The 22,850-nt window shown below is 46.4% G+C and overlaps 1 protein-coding gene across 1 annotated transcript in view; it reads right to left on the bottom strand.

Annotated features, from left to right (window-relative positions):
- Positions 1-22,850, bottom strand: part of RAD50 (RAD50 double strand break repair protein) — a 495,519-nt gene that overhangs the window by 288,670 nt on the left and 183,999 nt on the right. Inside the window, exons 7-8 of the mRNA XM_085618052.1 lie at positions 7,770-7,898; positions 5,755-5,920 (exon numbers count right to left, since the gene is read on the bottom strand). Of these exons, the coding sequence (XP_085474178.1) occupies positions 5,755-5,920; positions 7,770-7,898 (295 nt within the window). The remainder of the gene's footprint in view (positions 1-5,754; positions 5,921-7,769; positions 7,899-22,850) is intronic.

Raw genomic sequence — 22,850 nt, 5'->3', positions numbered from 1 at the left:
CCATGCTTGCCACATCTCACCTGGGCAAAATTATTTTCATGGAGCCTAAATAAGACTGCTAACAAATAGGGCGGGAGGCCCAAATCAGCTAGAACCTGCCACAATTTAGCTTGTGGAACTAAGTCGAAAGCTGCCCGCAGGTCCACAAACACAAGGTAGAGGCTGCCACCCTCCACCTTGGCTGTTTTCCAATACAGGACCTGCAGGCGAAAAATCTGATCGACAGTAGAAATACCAGCCCTAAAACCTGCCTGGAAGGTAGAAAGAATCCCTTTCTCTTCAATCCACTCCAGGACCCTATCCAGCAGAATCCTCCCCATTAATTTTTGGGAAGTATCAATTAGGCTAATGGGCCTGTAGTTGGAAGGGGTTAATGGACAACCCTTTTTTAGGATAGGGACAATTTCGGCTCCAAGCCAAGTTGGAGGCACATTGTCCCCCTGTAGAATACAGTTAAATAGGGTAACCAAATAAGGGGCCCATATCTTTGGTTGTGCCCTGAACAAATCTCCAGGCAATTTATCAAGGCCGGGAGCCTTATTGGGGAGTATCTTTCCTATTGCTGTTTCCACTTCAATCAGAGTAAAACAATCAGCTGAATCACAGCAACCGGGTGATGGTAAAAGTTCGGAAGTACCAGTAGTTAGACTGTCCTGATCGGGCATACCATATAAGTCACCAAAATGACTTTCCCAGATTGAGGAGGCAATATTAGGTGTAGGAGCATGGTGTTGCCCACCAACTCCAGTTGCTACAATGGACCAAAAAGATTTGGCGTCATTTCGGCTAAGTGCCAAACCCAGTTCTTCCCACATTACAACCTCCCTTTCCTTCTTCGCGTCACTGATTGCTTTTTTATACAGGGAGCGATTTACCCTGATGACTTCTCTGTCGTTGGTTTTAATGGCCAGCAACAGAGCCTTTTTGGCCATGCGACAGGTCGTGTTAAACCAGCGAGCAGTTGTGGTCTGAAACTGAGTTACCTTCTTTACCGGAAACAATGTATCTTTTAGAGCCGTAACCAGTTGGCCATGTATATCAATTGGACTGGCCGATAGGCTAATTTTCCCCATTTCTTCAAGAAATGGTATGATAATCTCGTAAAGTTCCGCAAGTTTACTGTCGGACGTTAGGAATTTAGGCCATTTGACCCTCCTTCTGCAATTTGCAATAATCAGTGGACTAGTAACTTTGTTTACATTCGGTGAGGGATTTTTTAGGCCAAAGCTCCCTGGTTTAAGGGTCAATGCTAAGGCATTGTGGTCACTATCAAACCTCTCAATGACCTCAAATTTATAAATCCTGTCCCAATACCTAGCTTCCAAAAAAATATAATCAATTATTGAGGTATGATTTGGTCGATTAAATGTTGCCTTCCCAGGTCTATCTGGATTCACCCTGCCATTGCATGCTCGTAATGATGCCGCTAGGGCCAGCGACTGCAATTGCAAAACAGGGGGAGTCCAGACTTTAACCAACGGCATCAACGGATCAGGGATATTCCATAATAAATCTACTTCGTCTGCATCTCCTAAATTTGGGTCCCAAAGAGCCTCGAAGTGACAATTAAAGTCCCCACCCAGTAGTATCACAGTGGAGGGATCGAGTGACTGCATAAGTTTGGACAGTTCGACAATAGTCTCAGATTCATGGCCCCGCTTGTTTGGCCTTGCATAAACATTTATCAATGCAATTTTAGGGCCATTTACTAGATCCAATAAAACGAGTTTTACATCCCGAGAGTTGGTTTGAATTTCCACTGCCTTTACTCCTAGGCATGTACCAACCCATATGGACAGGCCACCCGAAGGTCTACCCCTAATGCCCATACTTGCCAAAATATCATATGTTGCGAAGCCCAAAACCACACTCTCATTAAGCAGCCAAGTTTCCTGGAACAAACAGATATCAAAAGTGGCAATAAACGCACCCCACTCAGCAATAGGAAGCTTGTTTTTAAGACCCGCCACATTCCACGAAAGGATTCTAACATGGTCAGCAGCCATAGCATTCTTAGATAATACAAGGTCCAGAGAACCATTAGAATTGCTCAATGTAGGTAAACCAACACCAGCCCCTTTAACAGGTATAGAATTTATGGGGAGGCAAAGAGTAGAAAAAGGGATAGGAGGGAATTCAACAAAGGGTTCTAAAATCTGGGTCCCCGTACACTGCACAGATCGTTCAATTGGGTCAGGTTTGCTAATATCCAATGGGCTAAAGATGTCATTTGGGTTAGATTGGGCAAGAACAGGGGGTGAGTTAGTCAGGGACCACGTATGTCAGTCACATCCGTCGAGGCCAGAAAGAGCTTCATATCTATTAGCAGCCTCGAACGGCGTGAATGGCATCAGGTGGTCCATCCTCCTGCTTCTATTCCCATAATTCCTGGGCGGTATGGTATCCCACCTTGGGGCATTATCCAAAGCTTTTGAAATATAGTTTGGCTCTAGTAATGTATAGCCATCGTCAGAAGGTGCACGTAGGTTAATCTGAGGGAAATCACAAACTACAGGGTACCCAACTCTGTTCCCTTGAGTTCTGGGATAGAAATATGTAAGTTCGAGGGGGGACAATAAAATTACCAGGGTTCCCTACTGGCCAATTTAGGATGTGTCTAACAGCCTTGGGATCTCTAAAATTTATAACGATTAGGTCCCCCTTGATATCCTTCACCCTGCTTCCTAGCCAAGAGAGTCGGCATACATGGAGGATCTCACCATTGATGTTATAAGGAAGGGGACGATTCTGTCTTAACCAGTAAACTGTTTTATTTTTAAGTTGATAGAACCCTTCCCTCCTGCCTTCTGGTAGTTTAGGAACTCCCGCTAGTACAACTACGTAAGGGACAGATTCTGGAGGTAGTTCCACTTGGGGCTCCTTACATTTTATATCCTTAACAATACTAGAACTCCTATCGACACCCATATTTCCCACACCCTGATTTTTTACGGCCCTAGATGTCGTGCTGGGAGCAGGTGGGACTGAATGCCTTACAGGTTTGGGAGATATAGGCCTCTGTTGCCTGGGATCTGAAGTCGTACTGCCTACAGTTGGGCATTCACTTAAGGCAGGAATAGACGAAGGCGTGATAGCTACAGGAGGATGGGCTAGAACCGATAGGTCCTTAGCCTGCCCTACTTTACTACAAGTTGCCAACTCTAGATTCCGTAGCATTTCCTCAACCCTCTTTAACCTCTCAATGATTGGTAAAATAAATGACCTTATAAGCTGTTCAATATTGGCCAACTGGTCAATATGCTGTGTTTCCTTAAGTGGACAATGTGAGGTAGCGACCAATTCCACTGATATCGGAGCTGTGTTAGAGGCAACCTTTGGGGTAGGTGTATTTACTATAGTGGCCTTAAGAGTAGATGCATCCAAATTAATGGCATTAATTTTTTTTTTCTTCCCAAAGTCACTATGGCTAATCCTAAGTCTGCTTGAATCTCCCCCCTTTTTCCTCCTTTTAATTGGTGGAGGACCAGGAACTTTAGAAGACACTAATTTCCTAGTCTTCTTTTTAGCCATCACCGCGTTTGGCAAAGGAGAATTTGCTATCTCTTCTATGTCCACTGAAGAATTAGCGTGAGTGGAGATAGAGTTCGTATAGACAATGTCGTGCGGGTTGGGTGGAAGACTTCGGGGGGATAACTCCCGCAAGAGTACAGGAACGCTATCTGTAGACAACAAGTCATCACTTTCATTAAGAGGGCTGGGATCAGGCAAGGTAGCTTGTTGGATTAAATCTACGAAGGGCCTATTCTTCATGTATTCCACTGACTGGCGACGCTCAGCCCGTCGCTCAGCTAGAGTGTCTTCCTTCCCTCCATCTGTGAGAACCTTACTGAAATAGCGATCTAATGTACCTTTCATGGGACCCCCTGCCTTACTCAATGTCACAATATCGTGACTCTCGGCCATAATTGATAAGTGATGTGGTGTACAGTGTATGACCCTCACTCCGGACAGAGTATGACCCCCGCCCGGCCTCCTCTAGCCTCTGAGGGCCTCAAAGGGTCCACCCTTTGCCCGGGCTATGCCTCGCCCGCGTTCCGCTCACGCAAAAATGGAAGGGAGTAAAATAGGGAAGATAATTAATAGGGGGGGTCGGGAAGAGGACCAGGTGCGACAAATCAGTCAAACAGCAAAGCGCCCTGGTCCTCGCAGTCCCGCGATAGCGAATAATACAAGTCTATCCCTTTAGCTCCTCAAACGAAAGGAGAGTTCACCGCATCTGCCCCAAACAGAAAGAGTCACGGTCCAAAACCTCGAGCGGCGCCCGCGAGGCGGGGGCCGGGAGGCGCTTTATGCAGGCAAAGGGAAAAGTCGGGAAGAGGACCAGGTGCAGCAAATCAGTCAAACAGCAAAGCGCCCTGGTCCTCGCAGTCCCGCGATAGCGAATAATACAAGTCTATCCCTTTAGCTGCGCAAACGAGAAGAAAGTTCACCACATCTGCCCCAAACAGAAAGAGTCACGGTCCAAAACCTCGAGTTGGAATAGCAGTACGGCAGTACTGCAAGGGGGTAACAATGTCAGTTACAGTTAAAGATAGGAAGTGAGTGGTGCTCACCTGGCAAGTGACCTCTAGCTGTCCTCAGTTGTCAGGGGTATGGCCCAGACCAGACTCCTCCGGGCTCTGACGGGCAAGGACGAACCCGCCCTTGGCCCGGGCTTTGCCCGCGCGCGTCCCGCGCAGCGGCTCGTCCTCCGAGCCTTTAACCCTCCCCGGCGCAGCCTGGTGACGCTGTAGGCAGGCGCCCGGGAGAGGGAATGCTGGGGGTGGTAGTTTTTGGAGTGAACCGCCGTTCCCCTCGCGGCACTGTAGCAGGCTGGGCAGCAAATAGAAAGCAAGCAAATGAGTCACAAAACACAAGCCAATGATAAGCAATTGGATAGATGCATTCCCAGGGAAGCTTTCTGAATGTCCCTAGGAAGATGTTAGCAAATCAGAGAGCTGCACGATCTGGTAGGCTTCGACCTAAAAAGGAGAAATTAGGAAAAGGGAAGCCTAAAGCAGCGGCCCACCAGTTCTGAAATTGAAGCACACTCATTTGCAGGCTGATGTACACATGTGACCAGCCAAAACGCTTTCACTCACAGGGAAACAGAGCCAGTGGCTGAAGTGGGCTGAACCATTGTCCTACGCTGTTTGCTTTTGTGAGTGGAAGCATAATGTGAATGATTGAAACAGACCAGTGGCTCACAAGGGCTGACCAAAGCAGGAAGCATCCTTTACCCCGCAGTCAGAACAATGACCTGCATTTAGAAAGCAGTCACTACCCCTACTGCGACGTTACCACGCATTCCTTTAACCTGCAAGTCGTTACAATGACTTGCTTTAGGAGGCAGTGTTGGACTGGTTTTGGATTTTAAGTCCAACGCCTTACCTACTGTTCCGCTGACTGGAGTTGGAATAGTAATTTATACTATTCCAAAGTCTAGCGCTTCCTAAGGCAAGTCGTTAAAACGACTTGTGTGGTAAAGTAACGTGTGATACATAGATTTTTGCAGCACATAAGTATTGAAAGATCGATCTGTTAGGTCTTTGCCTCTTATGCCCCAGCAACCCACACACTAGTCAGGATGACACTCGGGCTTTGCTCCTGAAACAGGACCATGCCCCATCTTTGGTTACATAATTGCAAAATATTTTAGAAAGAATGGAACAGGACAGTATAAGTAAAATAACAAAGTAATTTGATTCCAAACTAAAGACAGATGGTCTAAAAAGGTTATATTGCTCAATGTACCTTGCTCAACCAACAGTTCTGACTTCTCCCGGTTGAGCCTCTGCGAATCTTTGTTTGCCCTGTCCATTTCACGCTGGCACTCGGTCAATCGTTTCTCCTTTTCCCTCACAGTTCTCTGGTGGTTTTGATACATATCATTTAGCTGTTCATCTGTTCCTTGAAAAACCTAGATGACAGGGAAAACAGGGCATCCAATTAAACTGAAGTCATTGATCTATTTAAAATGACCAAGATTCACTGATTAAGCGCAGAGCAGCCAGCTTTCTAAACTACTCATAATCATTTTTGTTATTCTTTCTCCACAGCACTCATGTTGTGCAAAATGATTAAGGAATTGTAGTGGACCATTGAACACTATGGGGCCGATTTTGATGTCGAGCGGAATTGCTTCCACCCGACACAGACTCAGTCCTGAGACCGACCAACGCCCGGTCGGCGGTCTTGACCGCCTAATTAGGATGCGACCGAACACTGTTCGGTCGCATTCCTACATTTTCCTATGGGAGCATGCATTATAGCCATAAACCAGCCATAATACATGCTTCCATAGGGAAATGGAAGGTGTGGTTCATCCCTGATCAATAGGGGGGCACCATATTTGCCCCCTCGGCCCCCAACATAGGCCGCACACTCAAGGGGCCCTGCTGGGGGCCGCCAAACACGCTTTCCGACATGGTTTCCATGTAGGACAGGCCGGCAAGGAAACCATGCCGGAAACCGTGCATCGTAATCCCAAGGGCGGAAAGGCCCGCCCTTTGGGATTACGAGCCAGTTCGGACGGGCTCTTTTCGGCTGTCAGAAGCCAGCCGGAATGACCGGTTGTTTAAAGATTATTTAGGTATTTGAATTTTCAACGTTTGCTCTGCTATGCTTTTTAAGACTATGTAATACACTAGTTAAGATGAATTTATAGTTTCCCTGTGCCAGCCCAAACAGTCCAAGGAGTAAAACAAAGACAGAAACTTGAGAACATATGTTTGCCCAAGATTTCAGAGTTTTTGGGAACAAATGCAGTCTTAATTAGTGGATACAATGAGTATTATCATCAAGATAATTCTCTAGGATTTCACAGTATCTTTCAAACTAAAATGGACCAGAGCAGACAATATTCTGTTTATTTTAGGCATCGTGGTCGCTTGTATAGCAAAAACAAGTAGAGAACAATAGGCCCTCTGAGGAGGAATGGAAGGCAGAAATGAGGACAACAGCCGTTTGGGAATAGGATGCTACACAAGAGTTGGCATATTAATCAAAATGGACAAACAATGGACTCATGTTTTAAAAACAAATATCGGAATGGTGAATGAAGAAATATCAGACAAGAGTGTTAACTGTAATCTATGACACCGTGAACAATTCAAAATTGTGCCTATGTTTTACGCATGATCAATAGCATAATGAAACTACATTTTGAAAGCAATATTCTTAACATTTTTAGGGAAAAAAACACTTAAAAGGTGAAAATTACAACACAGTATTTAAGAAAAGACCTAGAAAACTGGAGAGAAACCCCCCCCTCCTCCCCCCCCACCACCCCCAAAAAATAAAAATAAAGAATTGGCTTTAACCTATAAAAAGTGGAACATTTAGTACAAATTCACAGAGAAGAATGGATATATAAATGATTGTATTCTACGTGGGGTCATTCACACCCTATGAGTTTAATATTTTTAACTACTTTGCTATTTCAATCTGTATTGTGCATATACGTGACAGAATTCTGTATAGATTTATTAAACGTTTATTCCACAATTGTGTTTAAATTGTATAGAAAATGTATATATATTTTCAAAAGGTTATTGTGCACGAGCCAGTGATCAGTGCGAAGGATTATCAACTCAGTTTACTGTCAATTCTATAACGGTTAATCTACTGGAAAATATCAATGTTACATTTGGTATACATCAGTGAGTAGGATAAGAGCGCACTGGACTATACAGTGCTGTAGTGATTAAGTTTGGGAAAAGAAAATTCTCTTCAACCACATGACACTAAGTGGCAAAACATTTGCAAACCTTTTCCATTTTCTCTTCCAGGTCCTGGTTGTCCTTTTCCATCTGCCTCTTCCTGCTATCCAGAGCTCGAATGTCATTGTCTAGACGCAGTACTCTGGAAAGATTTTGTTCAATATCAGCTTGTCGAGTCTGAAAAGCAAGCAGATAGCAATACCTGTATGTCAAGATATACATTCAGGTTTCCTCAAGCCAAAAGCAACAATGTCAGCAAACAAAATATCTTATAATAAGTGTCTTTCTGTAAGAGGAACATGCATCCTCAGAAGCATAGGGGTATAATGGTGGTATGAGAACAGAACACAGGTTAGTAAGAGGGGACGTGGTGTTCCAGGAACACAGATCCCAAATAAATTCATCAACTATATTCAAAGGTATTTTAAAATGAAGCTAAAATGTTAGCTGAAGAATTTCAACATCTTCCGCTTGGCAGCATTTACCTTGGATCATTGATCCACATGAAGATAAATGAATCCAAACAAGTGAGGGACCATACATTTTTCTGACAGTTCAAAGTAATTTAATATTGCTACCATAAAACAAAAACATCCAATCATTATTAAATTATTGTACACAATTGTGGTAGAATGTAGCATGTTATTATTGTAATAATCATCTGCATCTGGGCCCCTTCATAGTCACTCATTTGGTGTCTCTTTTCAATAAATTGAAGACATGTTTACAATTATTATTCAGGGCCACCTTATCAATACTTCAAGTTTAATGCCTGCTTTCACAAATGCTATCAAAACACTAGATACTACGGCAATTCTACACGTGGGTGTGGATCTGCAAGTATACACTAACTACTGCCGTAGTACATCTGGCCAATTGCTTTTTCCACACTGCCCATTACTGAAAGCTTGGAAGAGGGCACACACAATTTCTTGCACAACAATTCATTTTCTTTTATTTGAAAAATAAATTACGTCTGTCATATTTTGGCTAACTGCTCAGGCTACTAGAGGACAAATCACAAACCCTGTGTACCTCACAATCAATGATATATGCAGAGATTGAGACAAATCAGACTTGACTAGCTTTTGCGGACAAAAAATAAATTATGAATCCTTATGCGTGAACTGCACACAATGGGTAAAAACATTGAGCATTATAAGGAGAAAGGTTTTGAGTGGAGACACTAACATTTAAACGGGATCCATGTATTACAAAGTACAAAAAATTCCCCAGAAATATCCATCATACCTACCCTCGAAACCTTCATGGTCACCTTAAGCTAGTCTAGCCTGCACTTTCGGTTCAGCAAGCATCACTAGTTACCCAAAGGCTACACAAGGGACTGGTGGGTTAAGGAACGATGGTTACCCTAGACTGTCAGTACTGCCAGAGCTACAGCCTAAATTGCAGCCTATATAGGGCAAGAATGTGCCTTGAATCTCCCAATCTACGCCACCAAATTCAAGCTAGCCTGGCTGATCAGTGGTGATACTACAAAACAGGTCCCACGATGCAGGTTTCTGGTCTAGGCAGGACCTGGCCTGGCGGTTCGGACTGGACTGTTCCCATGGGGAGCAGGCTCAAGACTGATTTGCATATGCTTGGGTCTAAGCTGGAATGGCGTGGCGTGCAAAAAAACTATGGATTTAACCCAGATATGTGACTGGAGGTGAATGTTTGATTTGCCCAGCATTCCTTCGATCATCTGTTCTTTTTGCATTTGTAGCCCTAAGCGGAAAAGATATGCCCAGACATGGGCCCCTTGACCAGCAAACCACCAGATTTAAGCTAGTCTGGCTGAGGAGGGATGGTACTCTGAAACCAGTACCAGGATGCTTGTTTCTGCTCCAGGGAGGCCCTGGCCTGGCAGTTCAGGCTGAACGGTTGCCATGGGGAGCAGGGTCAAGACTGCATATGGCTGGGTCTAGCTGGAATAGCGTGGCGTGCAAACAAAAATGATGGATTTAACCCAGATCTGTGACTGGGGTGAATGTTTGATTTGTTCAGCATTCCGTCCATCATCGGTTCTTTTTGCATTGAATCTCCGATGAGACAGACAGCTTTCTATATTTCAAAGAATCATCATTGGACTGATAACTGACTCTCTGTCAATTGATCCCACACGTATTCTCCACCAGGAATTGAGAAAGCCATGTATCCGGCCCCTCTTACTGAAGAGGCTACAGCTCTATCCCGTTAACATCAGCAACGTGCAGCCTAGGATCAGTGGCAGATAGGCACCAGATACCAGCTTCACAAAATAGCAGCCGAGGCTACTGCAGATTGATATCCTGGTATCTAAATGCAGGCTGCCACCACTCCAAACTGGCTAAGTTACAAGACTTCAAGATACACAAACATAAGCTCATATAGCTTTTAGTTTATTCTAAGAAACAGTCTGGACCGGAGAGAAGTGGATCAATCTTGGATCACTTAAATGGCAGAATTAAATAAGTGCGGGTATGAAAGTAAGCGGGCAAGATGTAGATTTGCTGCAGCACACATTTAATAGTCCTGGACATGGTCCTGCAGTGCACACTTCTTAATTCTGGCCATTACAGTCACTGCCATGTCATAAGTGTCATAGGAACTAGTAGTAGTAAATCATGGTGTTTCGCCTCTGCTGCGCGGATGTATATGGTCTTTAAAGCTGACATTTTATTTTAAACGGACGTCGGATTGGTCCCCTCCTCCTTGATGGTTTGAGAAAGATATAAAATTTATGTAAAAAGAGCTGCTATTTCAAAACAGTTGGAGGTTCTTTAGTCGCTCAGGGCTCACCTGCAAAGGTAGGATACCAAACTTGCCGATGCGCAAGGGCACTACAATTCGCCAGAGAGATAGCCTTTTTAGCTGTTCCCGATGGGCAATTAGCCCAGTTCAAAGAGGCTGCAGATCACAAGGTAGCATACCTGGGCAGGCACACACATGCTCGTGCGTACGGGGAGGGTGAACGACCTAGCAGAATGCTTGTTTGGCTCCTGAGGGGAGCGTGACTCAGAACAGTAGAGCCCTCTTTACGCTCACACACAGTAGACCCCCATAATAGGTACAGTCTAATTTACACACTTTCCATGCATACTACAATGACCTGTACACCTCCAAACTGTTACTCCCCGATGAACAAATTGAAGATTTTTGGCTGACATTACCTTGACTTGGGTGGGGGGTGGAATTTGTGATTTAAAAAAAAAAAATTATTACATTATTAGAAATACATTAGGCCATAGAAGGCTTTCCCGGCAGCAAAAGAACCCAGGTTGGAAGGCCTCACTGTAGTATTCTTTGAGGATCTCCTTGCCCCTTAGTTGCTAGAGCTGTACCAAGTGGCACTCGAGCCAAGGACTCTTCCCTTCACCACAAGAGATGCCACGATCTCTATTATTTTGAAACCTGACATAGACACCAGAGACATCAGTTTCTACAGACCGCTATCCCTATTGAACTTGGACAATAACATTTTGGTATAAGTTATCGCTAACAGATTAAACCCATTATTGGCGGAACTTGTCCTGTTGGTTGAATCCCGTTTTATATATGACAGGTCCACTTCAAATAATCTCCGTACGCTACCTTCAATGCTCCATCATGTAAAATCGTAGACAAAGGAGATCTCTATGTTTCTTGATGCAGAGAAAGCCTTTGATTTGCCTTTCCCGTTTGTGGTCCTCAGTCGGAAGGGCCTAGGAAACCACTTTATTAAACTGGCGAAACTACTATATGTACGGGCCGGACGGCTAGGCTTAGAGTTTATGGCTATGTTATGTTGTTATGTTATGTTATTTTTGATTTCTATAGCGCACGGCTACTCCATTGGAGTGTCCCGGCGCTTTTTATTGGCAGCTTGTAAGCATAAAAACATAACACAGTGGGATAAAAGAAAAACAACAAAACTAAGGAGGGAACATGCTAAGGGGCAAAGAGCCAAGTTTTAAGGCCCTTCCTAAAGGTCAACAAATTAGAAGTGCTACGTAGAGCCAATGGCAAAGCATTCCAAAGCTGCGATGCCTTCAGCTTGAAGGAGCGGTCCCCTACGCGGGCCCTCTTTACTCGAGGGACCACCGCCAGGAAGAGAGATTCGGATCGCAGAGATCGGGCCGGGCGATAAAAGGTAAGCCTCCGTTGCAGATATTTCGCGCCCGAGGCATAAAGAGCCTTATGAGCCAGCATCAACGCCTTGAAGACTATCCGCTTCCGGATAGGCAGCCAATGAAGCGACTGCAAAAGGCCAGGCACTCTGGCTCGCCTATGAAGGCCGAAGAGACACTCTGGCTCGCCTATGAAGGCCGAAGATAGCCCGAGTGGCCGAATTCTGCACCACCTGAAGGCGCTGTAGTAGATACTCCGGTAAGCCCAGATATAGGACGTTAGAATAGTCCAATCTGGAGCCAATTAAGGCCTGCACAGTGATCCTCCTGTGCTCTTCTGAAAGCAAAGGAAGAAACTTCCAGAGCATCTTCAGGAGGCCGAAACATGTTCCCATAAGACCGAGGATCTGAAATCTCAACGTCAGACCATTGTCGATCTTAATTCCCAGATTTTTTGCCTGCTGGGAGGAATGTGCAGGAGGAAACATATTAATCTACCACCAATCCTGCCAATCAGGATCAGAGGTACAACCGAAAAAGAGTACCTCAGACTTATCTGAGTTGCATTTGAGGCTGTTCAGCTGGAACCATTTGAAAACAGCCCCAAGGCACTCACGAATACTCTCTCCATCAAACTCCTCTCCTTTCCCACACGTAAAGAGGAGCTGGGTATCATCGGCATAGGATACGATCTGGGCCCCCAAGGACTCCGCCAGTGCGGCCAATGGAGTCATAAAGATGTTAAAAAGAGTCGGACTCAGCACCGAGCCCTGCGGGACTCCGACTCCCAAAGGCGGCATCACGGCAGAGCTTGAGGAGGCCCAGACCGTTTGTCGACGGCCCGCTAAGAATGATCTAAACCAGCTGAGCACCGTCCCCCTCAGACCGATCTCATGAAGTCTGACGAGGAGACACTCGTGGGGGACGGTGTCAAAGGCCGCCGACAAATCAAGCATGACAAGCATAGCTTTACCTCCTGAGTCCAGTACCTCCTTAATGGCTTCAGACACCTCCAAAAGCGCCGTCTCGGTGCTTAAATTGGGGCGGAAGCCAGATTGAGTGGGATGAAGCAGATCGTTGATTTCCAAAAAGCCAGAGAGCACGGTATGCACGTGCTTCTCCACAATTTTAGCCAGCGCAGGAAGGAGAGAGACTGGCCTATAATTGGCCAACACCTCAGGGTCTAGGCCAGGCTTCTTGAGGAGGGGGATCACCATCACCTGCTTCCAAGCCTGCGGGACCACCCCCTCACACAGAGAGTGATTCAAGAGTGGATTTGCCAAAGGATTTACCACCGCCGCCATTTTCGCCAAAAAATTGGCAGGGCATGGGTCAAGAGGCGACCCAGATTTAAGATTGACCATCAATGCCAATGACGACGCAGCTGAAATAGGCGGAAAATCGGCCAAGATGGACTCCATGGGAGCCGATGGAACTGGCCCGTCCATGAAGCTGGGGCACGCTTCCACCATCCTTGAGGGAAAGGAGTCCTGAATCAACTTTATCTTAGTCGTGAAGAAGTTGGCAAGAGCAGAAACCCAAGACTCGGTGGGCGCGGCCTGGGTTAAATTAGACCGTGGAGTCGTAAACTCCCTCACAATGGTGAAAATCTCCTTGCAGGAATTGGAGGCAGACTCTATCCTCCTGGCAAAATAACCCTTTTTCTCAAGGAGGATATCGCGATGATATGTTTTAATCGCGGTCCTATAAACCAGCCTGGCCGCCGGGTCATAATGTGAGCGCCACGCCCTCTCAGCCACCTTGCACTGCCGGCGAGAAGCTGACAGTGCTTCCGTAAACCAAGGGGCAGAAACCCGCTTCAATGTTGCTCGGGGTGTCCTCACAGGAGCTAGATCATCTAGCCTGTCCGTCAGCCACGCCTGCAGAGACTCCAGGTCCCGTTCCAAGTCGCCCGAAAGGGGTCAGGGATGATCAAGAGATGCCTGAGCTAGCATCTCTGGGGTCACCCGATGGAATGCCCTCGATCCTAGTCCCTGCTGTCTAAAGATGGTACTAGGGGGTTTCTCCGAACCTGGCACATAAAATTTGGCCAATCTGATCAGACCAGAGCACCGGTAGAAGTTCTAGCCCCTCTAAGGGGAGCGTCGAAAAGACCTGATCCAGGGTGTGGCCCCTATCGTGTGTTGGACCGGAGAGGTAAGGGACAAGGCCAAGGGGGGCCGTAATATCGATCAATTTAATCGCCTCAGGGTCCTCTCCCTCATCCGTATGAAAGTTGAAATCTCCAGCCAACACACAATGCTCCGCTCTTAAGGCCAGCATCGAAATAGCTGACTGCAGCTCCTCGAAGAAGGATCCAGCCGGTCCAGGGGGTCTATAGACCAACAGCCCTTTAAGAGCTTGATGGGCGGCCAGTACGATAGAGAAGGCGAGGGATTCCGAACCTGTAATAACATCCATAGGGATAATGGAACAGGCGGCAAGTTTATTCACAACAAGTGCCACGCCTCCACCCCTCCCCTCCAACCTATCTTGCCTGAAAATATTATAATCAGGAGGAATTGCTGTGGCGATATCGGGATTGGACAGATCCCCAAACCATGTCTCTGTCAACATCAGACAAAGAGGTTTTTCCGTAACAATGAGATCAAAGATCTCCTGAGCATGTCTGGGCACAGATCTAGTATTTAAAAGCAGGCAAAGATGCTTCACATTGCCCACTCCCCTATTCAGTTGGATAGTCGGGACATTACCTGGTGTCCAGCCACAGGCCGGGCAATGCCTCTTACCCCTAAAACGGCCAGGAAAAACTGTATGACAAGCGCCCGATACCTTTTGCAAGGAGCGCAGCTCCAACGACGAATAACAAACCATCCTAATAGCACAACTCGTAATCCTACAAAGCCGACCCCACCTGCCGCTCCGACGCCTCCAAGACGCTGACGGGCGCAGACGGGCAGGACTCTGGCAAGACTCAGCCACAGCGAGGCCGCACCCTCTGCGCGCAGAGGACTGGTTTAAGTAGGGCCGCCAGGTGAGGTGAGAACCGCCCCACTAGGACGCTCAATATGGCGCTGGGAAAGCGTCACTACCCCTCCCAAGATGGCGCCCAAACAATGATCGAGGCTGAGCATCCAAAACCCTCAGAACCGGGCCCGCTAAGCAGCGGTGAGCAAACCAATTATGTGCAAGTGAGGGGACAGCTACCCCACTAAAAACAGAGGCAAATAGAAACAAAAATAAAATAAATGGAAAAACGGGAAATTAAAAACAAGCGCGCTTCGAACACAGCGCTAAATGCAGTGCCAAGCTGCCAAGCAGGACGAATGAAATCTGGTAGGGCAGAACAACAAAACAGACCGCCTTAAGTAGGGCCGCCAGGTGAGGTGAGAACCGCCCCACTAGGACGCTCAATATAGCGCTGGGAAAGCGTCACTACCCCTCCCAAGATGGCGCCCAAACAATGATCGAGGCTGAGCTCCCAAAACCCTCAGAACCGGGCCCGCTAAGCAGCGGTGAGCAAACCAATTATGTGCAAGTGAGGGGACAGCTACCCCACTAAAAACAGGGGCAAATAGAAACAAAAATAAAATAAATGGAAAAACGGGTAATTAAAAACAAGCGCACTTCGAACACAGCGCTAAATGCAGTGCCAAGCTGCCAAGCTGCCAAGCAGGACGAATGAAACCTGGTAGGGCAGAACAACAAAACAGACCGCCTTAAGTAGGGCCGCCAGGTGAGGTGAGAACCGCCCCACAAGGACGCTCAATATGGCGCTGGGAAAGCGTCACTACCCCTCCCAAGATGGCGCCCAAACAATGATCGAGGCTGAGCTCCCAAAACCCTCAGAACCGGGCCCGCTAAGCAGCGGTGAGCAAACCAATTATGTGCAAGTGAGGGGACAGCTACCCCACTAAAAACAGGGGCAAATAGAAACAAAAATAAAATAAATGGAAAAACGGGTAATTAAAAACAAGCGCGCTTCGAACACAGCGCTAAATGCAGTGCCAAGCTGCCAAGCAGGACGAATGAAACCTGGTAGGGTGGGTAGGAGTATGCAACAGGGTTGCCCCGTCACTGTTTTCCTTAGCTATTGAGCCCTTCGCTTCCCAAGCGACTGCCATATACACAGAGGCCATACATCCCACTTATTTGCAATAATATACATTTTGGAGATTTTGTGGAGCTATGCATTAATTGGGAAAAGTCTGAAAAAGTCCCACTCACAGACAGCACCCAGCGAATCACCACAGATTTCCAACCAATGTGGAGAAATGACTCTGCACGCTAAGTCCGAACATGGATCATTAGAAAAAACCACAGACTCAATTCTCCCAGACAACTATGACCTGATGATGCACAAGGCTGCGATGCGGGGTCAAGCGCTGGATCGCTCTCTCATGTCCTTAGCAGGCAGGATAGCCCTTGTAAAGATGATAATCCTTCCAAATGTTTATACCTTTTTGTGAACAGCCCCATTCACGCGGGCAAGAAAATGTTTACTTGACTTCTAACACTGTTGATTCACCTCATCTCATGCAAGCTTATAAAAGTGTTGCCTTTGTTATCCCTAAACGTGTAGGCTATTTTCTTGCAGCACAAGCTCATTATACTATTTATTGGATAAGCCAGAAGCGCCATGCTCCTAATCTTCCAATTGAGAAGGATCAGTGTGAGGTGGGTTGGCTGGATGCAATACTGTTATAAAGATGACCAAAAAGCAGGTAAGTAAGAACTCTTCTTTAATGGTCATACACCACCACAGGATCCAGCCTAGTCAGAGGAAGGGTGCAATGGAATGTTGGTGACAGGGAGAGGGAAGAACCAAGGGAGGAGGAAGGAGGGGGGGGGAAAGGAACGTACCAAGTAGGCGATTACAACACACCTCCCTGCATAGGGCAAAGAGAGACATAGCAGATATAACAAGCAGCGAAAGGTCACTGCAGAACATGTAAGCAGTAGAACAACAAAGCTAGGTAAGGAACATTTGACAATAAATCTCATTTAACACAGTAGTCTCTGGTCCATACAGGTGAGCTCCTTGCTCTCATAGACCTTCTGTGACTGAGGGTTTGCAACTCTGTCTCCGGGTCACTTCCATTGTCCAAGTCACCCCCTTGTCCATGAGGAATGATTCTGTCCATGCTCCATGTTTGGCCATTGTCGAGATGGACTACATTCCTACCCACACTAGTTATTTTGTAAGGATCCGAAAATCTTGACGCTTCTTTCCTGCGTGCTTTAGGTAAATCCACCCGGACCCAATCACCTTCTTTGAACATTTGTGTTTTTACATGTTTGGTCTGGTCATACCTGACTTTGTATTTAGCTTGGTGTTCCTCCACTTTCCTTGAGATTTCACCTCTGTTTACTACACCGGCGTCCTTCCTTGGCCCTACCGGTGGAGTTAATTTGGTCTTCGGGATCCTTCCTTTGAGAGAGGTGAACGGAGAAACCCCAGTCACACTGTTTGGAGAAGTGCGATATGCCCATACTGTTTCCACTAACGCTGAACTTGCTGGTGTCCCCATTACTTCTGCTCTCTGCAAACACTCTTTGAACAGCCGGTTGATCCTTTCTACTAACCCGTTAGCACGGGGACAGTACAAAGCAGATTTGAGGTGAGTGATGCCCCGGTGATACAGAAATTCTTTCATCTTGTCCGAAGTGAACTGTACTCCATTGTCTGTTATAAGGGTATCAGGTAACCCTTCCTCAAAGAACACACTTTCTAAGAATTGTATGAGGACTCTTGTGTCTATCTGCTGGACACATTTGTAGACCAACCACCTTGAGTGATAGTCCACTAGCACCAGAATGAACCGTTCCTTTAATGTTCTTAGGTTGAGGGGACCCATGATGTCCAAGGCTAACTTTGACCATGGTCGATTAGGCACTTCGACAGGTGACAGGGGGGGCTTGCGGGTCTGGTGAGTTTTGTCACTCCGGCTACAGTCTACACAATTTCTCACCACCTGTTCCGTCATGGCGTCCATACCTGGCCACCAATATTCCAGTCTGATTTTATTCTTGGTTAGGCTTCGCCCTAAGTGTCCTGCATGCGCAAGCCCCACAATCTTTTCTCTCAGGTTCTCCGGTGGAATCACTTTCTCCCCTCTGCAAACCACATTGCCTTGTATATTGAGTTCTACTCTGACATCCCAGAATTTACTTAAACTGATAGGAATATCATTCTTGTTTTCCGGCCAACCATTCTTGATGAACTCTTTAATTGAACACATCTCTGCATCATTTTGCATACTGTCATTCCATTCTTCTTTTTTTAGGCATGTGAGTTGCAAAATCACATCATCACATTCACAGCTAACAGGAGTACTTTCTCCCTCTGAGGGAGACCGTGACAGAAAGTCAGCAACCGTGTTTTGATGACCTGGCATATATCTCACACAAAAATTGTATCCTTCCAGTCCCAAAATCCATCTAGCAATTCTGGGAGTGGTTTTGTTAGCCCCTTTGGTGGTGAAAGCAAACATCAGTGGTTTGTGGTCCGTCTTTACAGTAAAAGGGATACCCCACAGAAAGAAGCGGAAGTGTTTAATCGCCCAGAAACAAGCTAGTGCTTCTTTCTCCACCACTGAGTAGTTGATTTCTGCCCCCTTAAGAGCTCGAGATGCAAAGGCCACAATGTGTTCCTTGCCTTCCCCCATTTGGGTGAGACTGGCCCCCAACCCTTTATTGCTTGCATCAGTGCAAAGGATTGTGGTTTTGTTCGGGTCAAACCTACCCAGGGATGGTGCAGAAATTATGCTTTCTTTGACAAGATCAAAGGCCTTCTGACAGGCATCGGACCACACATACAAGGTTCTGGATTTGAGTAAGTTACGTAAAGGTTCCACTATTGAGGAATAGTTCCTCACAAATTTTGAATAGTATTCGGAAAGGCCCAAAAATGATTTAAGGTCTTGAACACCTTTAGGGGCCTCAGTGTCCCTAATCGCCTTAACTAGGTCTATTTTGGGTTTGATCCCATCTTGAGAGATGGTGTGTCCTAGATACTCAACCGATCCCACCCCTATACGACATTTCTCCTTTTTTAGAGTGAGCCCTGATTTTTCCAAGTTGGACAAGACCATCCTGAGGGTGACGTTATGCTCGTTTAAGTCCTTCCCGTAGATTAATATGTCATCTTGAAAACAGAGTGTTCTGGGAAGGTCTTTCAAGACATGCTGCATGATCCTCTGGAAGGCGGCCGCAGCAGAAGCCAACCCAAAAGGCATGCGACGGAATTGGAAGGCTCCTAGGGGTGTCACAAAGGAGGTGAGATGTCGTGAGTTGGGATGAAGCTCCACCTGGTGATAGGCAGAAGATAAGTCGAGAACGCTGAAACAACTCGCACCATTAATGAGGGTAAGCACCTCATGAATGCGTGGAAGGGGGTGCCTGTCTACCCATATGTTTTGGTTAAGGTCCCTGAGGTCCACACAGAGCCTGATGTCCTTACTGGTAGCCTTGGTGGTAAGAACAATGGGGGCCAACCACTGTGAACACTCTATGGGTTCGATCACCCCCAACGACAGCAATCTGTCTAGCTCATTTTGAAGAGGCACGTGCATTAAATGTGGTATGGGTCTGGCTTTGTGTGCTACCGGTTTGGCATTGGATTTCAATTTGATGGAATGCTGATAATTCTTGAGTAATCCTAGGTCATCAGAAAACACTTTGGGGAAATCATTGCAAACATCCATCCCTCCCACCGAGGGATCCACTAAGAGGACTTGGTCGGGACTGTTGGGGTCTAACTTAATCCCGAGTTCCCTCTGGTGTTTCCATCCCAACAAGTTGGACCCCTTCTGGGTAATGTATATCTTGCCCACCGTGTTCCTTCCTTTGAACCCTATTTCCTTAGTGGTCATGCCTAATAGGGGTATGGGGTCCCCATTGTAGCCTCCTGGTTGTATGTCCGGAGGTTGTACCGTTTCTTCCCATGAGGGAAACAGTTGAGAAAACATGGTGGCATCAACCAGGGTGTAAGGGGAACATGAATCAGCAAAGACCGTTAGGGTTTTGTTATCCAGGGTAATGTTGCAAGATGGGAATTTATCGGTATTGTTTTTGTCTTTAAGTTGAAAAATTAACTTGGGATCAGGAAATAATTGTGGCTCAATCTCCAACACCGCTTTAGAGCGCTGATCATGACATACCCTGGACAAATGTCCTTTTTTCCCACATTTGTGGCAGACAACAGAACGTGCTTGGCAAATCGGGTTATTGGCTAAGTGTGTAGGGCTCCCACATCTATAACACTTGAATTTATTTCCCTGAAGTGGGGTGTTAGCTATCTTACTTTTGTGATCTTTGCTTATGGCATTGACCTCCATGGTTTTGCCCCCTTCACCTTTCATTTCAACCATACAATCTGCCGTGTGCTCAATCCCTACCGCTATATCTATGGCTTCCTTGAGGTTAGGATTGGACACAAGCAGCCTCTCTTGAATCTTATGATTGTTGGTGCACCTGACCAACTGGTCTCTAATCAGGGAATCCTGAAGGGATTCAAACTCACATGTGTTCGCTAAACCCTTTAAGGCTGCAATAAACGGTTTAACCTTCTCATTTTTTCCCTGTGTTCTTGAGAAGAATTTGTGTCTCTCTAACACTACGTTTATTTTCTTACTAAAATGTTTTTGTAGTTTATTTACTGCCACCATATACACATTCTCATCGTCATCACTGTCACTTCCACCCTCTGCATTAGTGGAGATGTCATCATACACTTTACGTCCCTCAATACCCAAATTGTGTAACAGGGTGTGTAATTTACGTAAATGGGAAAATTTCTCCCCCCCTATAGCAATTAAATAGGAGTCCAGTAACCCAAACCATTGTTTCCAAGGCAGAACTGGCTCTCCTGCCTCGTTAAGGAATGGTGGAGGCTGCGACATATTAGCGGCTGCCATTATGTACAAAGACTGGAAAGAGCACCCCACACAATGCAAAACGTTGCTAAGAATGCAGACAAGCAATCACAATTTCTACTTTTGCTTTACAACCCCCCACATGCACAACCCCCTTGTACACTGCAATACATGAATGAAGCAGTACATAAAATCCAAGGTATACGCTTGTACAGACAATATGAGGTATAAGAAACAAAATCACCAATGTGCAGTAACCATGACGTATAAGCAAAAGAATCACTAAACTCCGCAGTATATGATGGAAATCTCCTCAAAATGAAAAAATGACCCTTAGAGCGTGTGACAGCAACAATTCGCGAGGAGCAGCTGAGCCTGTCAGCGTGAGCAGACAAGCACGTCCTAAGAGGTATGACTGTGCCCAGCAGTGATTAACACAATGTGCAGCTGTGCCCGTCAGCGTGATATGACAGGCAGGAATCCCTTGAGCTGTGCCCATCAGCGAACGTAGGAAAAATTAGCCAGACAGTCAGTTAAATAGAAAAATTAGCTTGATAGAGGGTCCCACAACGTGGATGGAAAATGTACTAGCGCTGGAGACGATCTCCTCACAACCGGACTGAAAACTTGAACCACACTGCCACCCAGAGGCCAAAATCGGCAGCGCACCCTGAGCGCCTCAGCTGAGGAAAGTCAACATCGACGATCAGCTGAAGGCGTGCGAAATGGAATGCGCCGCTCATGTGAGGATGTTGGAAAGTGGCGCCGAGAGTAGATCACACAGGGAATGCCCCAGAGAAACTTCCAAGAAGCTGCCTTCCGACCGAAGAATAGAGCGACCACACAGCACCTCAGACAGCAGCCTGCCTCACTCCGGACAGCACTGAGGAGACAAAAGGGAGTCACCTGCCATATGGCCGAAGCGTCACCAGAGGGACAGATGACAATAGAAGCCTCGTCACTGAGGCGAAGGCGGACCAGCGCTGGAAGCGATCCTTCACCTCCAGGACCACAGACGGAGCCGCGGCAAGACGGGAGAAGCAGCGCTAAGAGGCCCACACACAGAGCAAATGTCATAAGACCACGGAGGCGAAACGAACGTGGCACAGTTTAATCCTTCTCTCAGCCACAAGCATGCAGCAGCAAAATAGCTTAATAAAACGAAGGAGGTGGAAGCACCATTCTAAGCACAGCCTCAGTCTTACTTTGAAGCAGCAGAGCCTCCGTGGGCAGCAAGGTACTCACGACCGCCTACACAGGATAGCTGGATTTGAAGAAGCAATTGGGGGTGATGGTGAGCCGTCCCCACACAGCAATGCGTCGCCAGTGTTATAAAGATGACCAAAAAGCAGGTAAGTAAGAACTCTTCTTTAATGGTCATACACCACCACAGGATCCAGCCTAGTCAGAGGAAGGGTGCAATGGAATGTTGGTGACAGGGAGAGGGAAGAACCAAGGGAGGAGGAAGGAGGGGGGGGGGGAAAGGAACGTACCAAGTAGGCGATTACAACAAATACTTACAAGTTAAAATGCCCCGGCCTAATAAATATATAGAACAAATTCAAACTGCACACTCTAGGCAATGTGGACATTTGTAAAATGTACTGGACTATCTGCAGTCTACTACCCGGTAAGGTCTGTCTTTGTCAACCCTAACAAGTAGAAGTTCACATGCATCACACTGCTACGACTGGGCATCACCAAAGTTGGTCAGTTATTTCAAGATGACCTCTTTCTCACTCAGTAACAATTTCAGACATTAGGAGAGATTAATGCAATCGATTGATTTGCTTATTTTAGACTGCAGCATGCGTTCTCAGCGCAATGGCCTGACATTCCCCGGGAACCATAAGAATGTGCCCACCCACACAGATATGTCTTTCCATTAATATCAGGGGTGTTGGTCTCTCGCTAAAATAAGATGCCAGAGTGCCTACGTCTCTCCACTACTAATGTTCTTAAAGAGAGATGGGAGACAGAGCTGATGATACCTCTCTCCAGCAAGATTTGGGGTTACTGTTACGAACAGACAAAACGTGTTTCCACTAATTAGTGGCATAGACTCATCATGAGCCTAAGAGTGCATGCGATGATCCACTTGATCCTGCCCACTTTATACAACTGGTCAGGGCCTGCCCCCCAATTCAAGGCTTTTGATCTGAAGTTGCTATCACAATCAGTGAAATAACAACTACTTCACT

The sequence above is a fragment of the Triturus cristatus genome, chromosome 7, assembly GCF_964204655.1.
Source record: "Triturus cristatus chromosome 7, aTriCri1.1, whole genome shotgun sequence".
NCBI lineage: Eukaryota > Metazoa > Chordata > Amphibia > Caudata > Salamandridae > Triturus > Triturus cristatus.
Note: the sequence above shows the minus strand (reverse complement) of the source record. Positions and strands in the feature narration are given on the sequence as shown.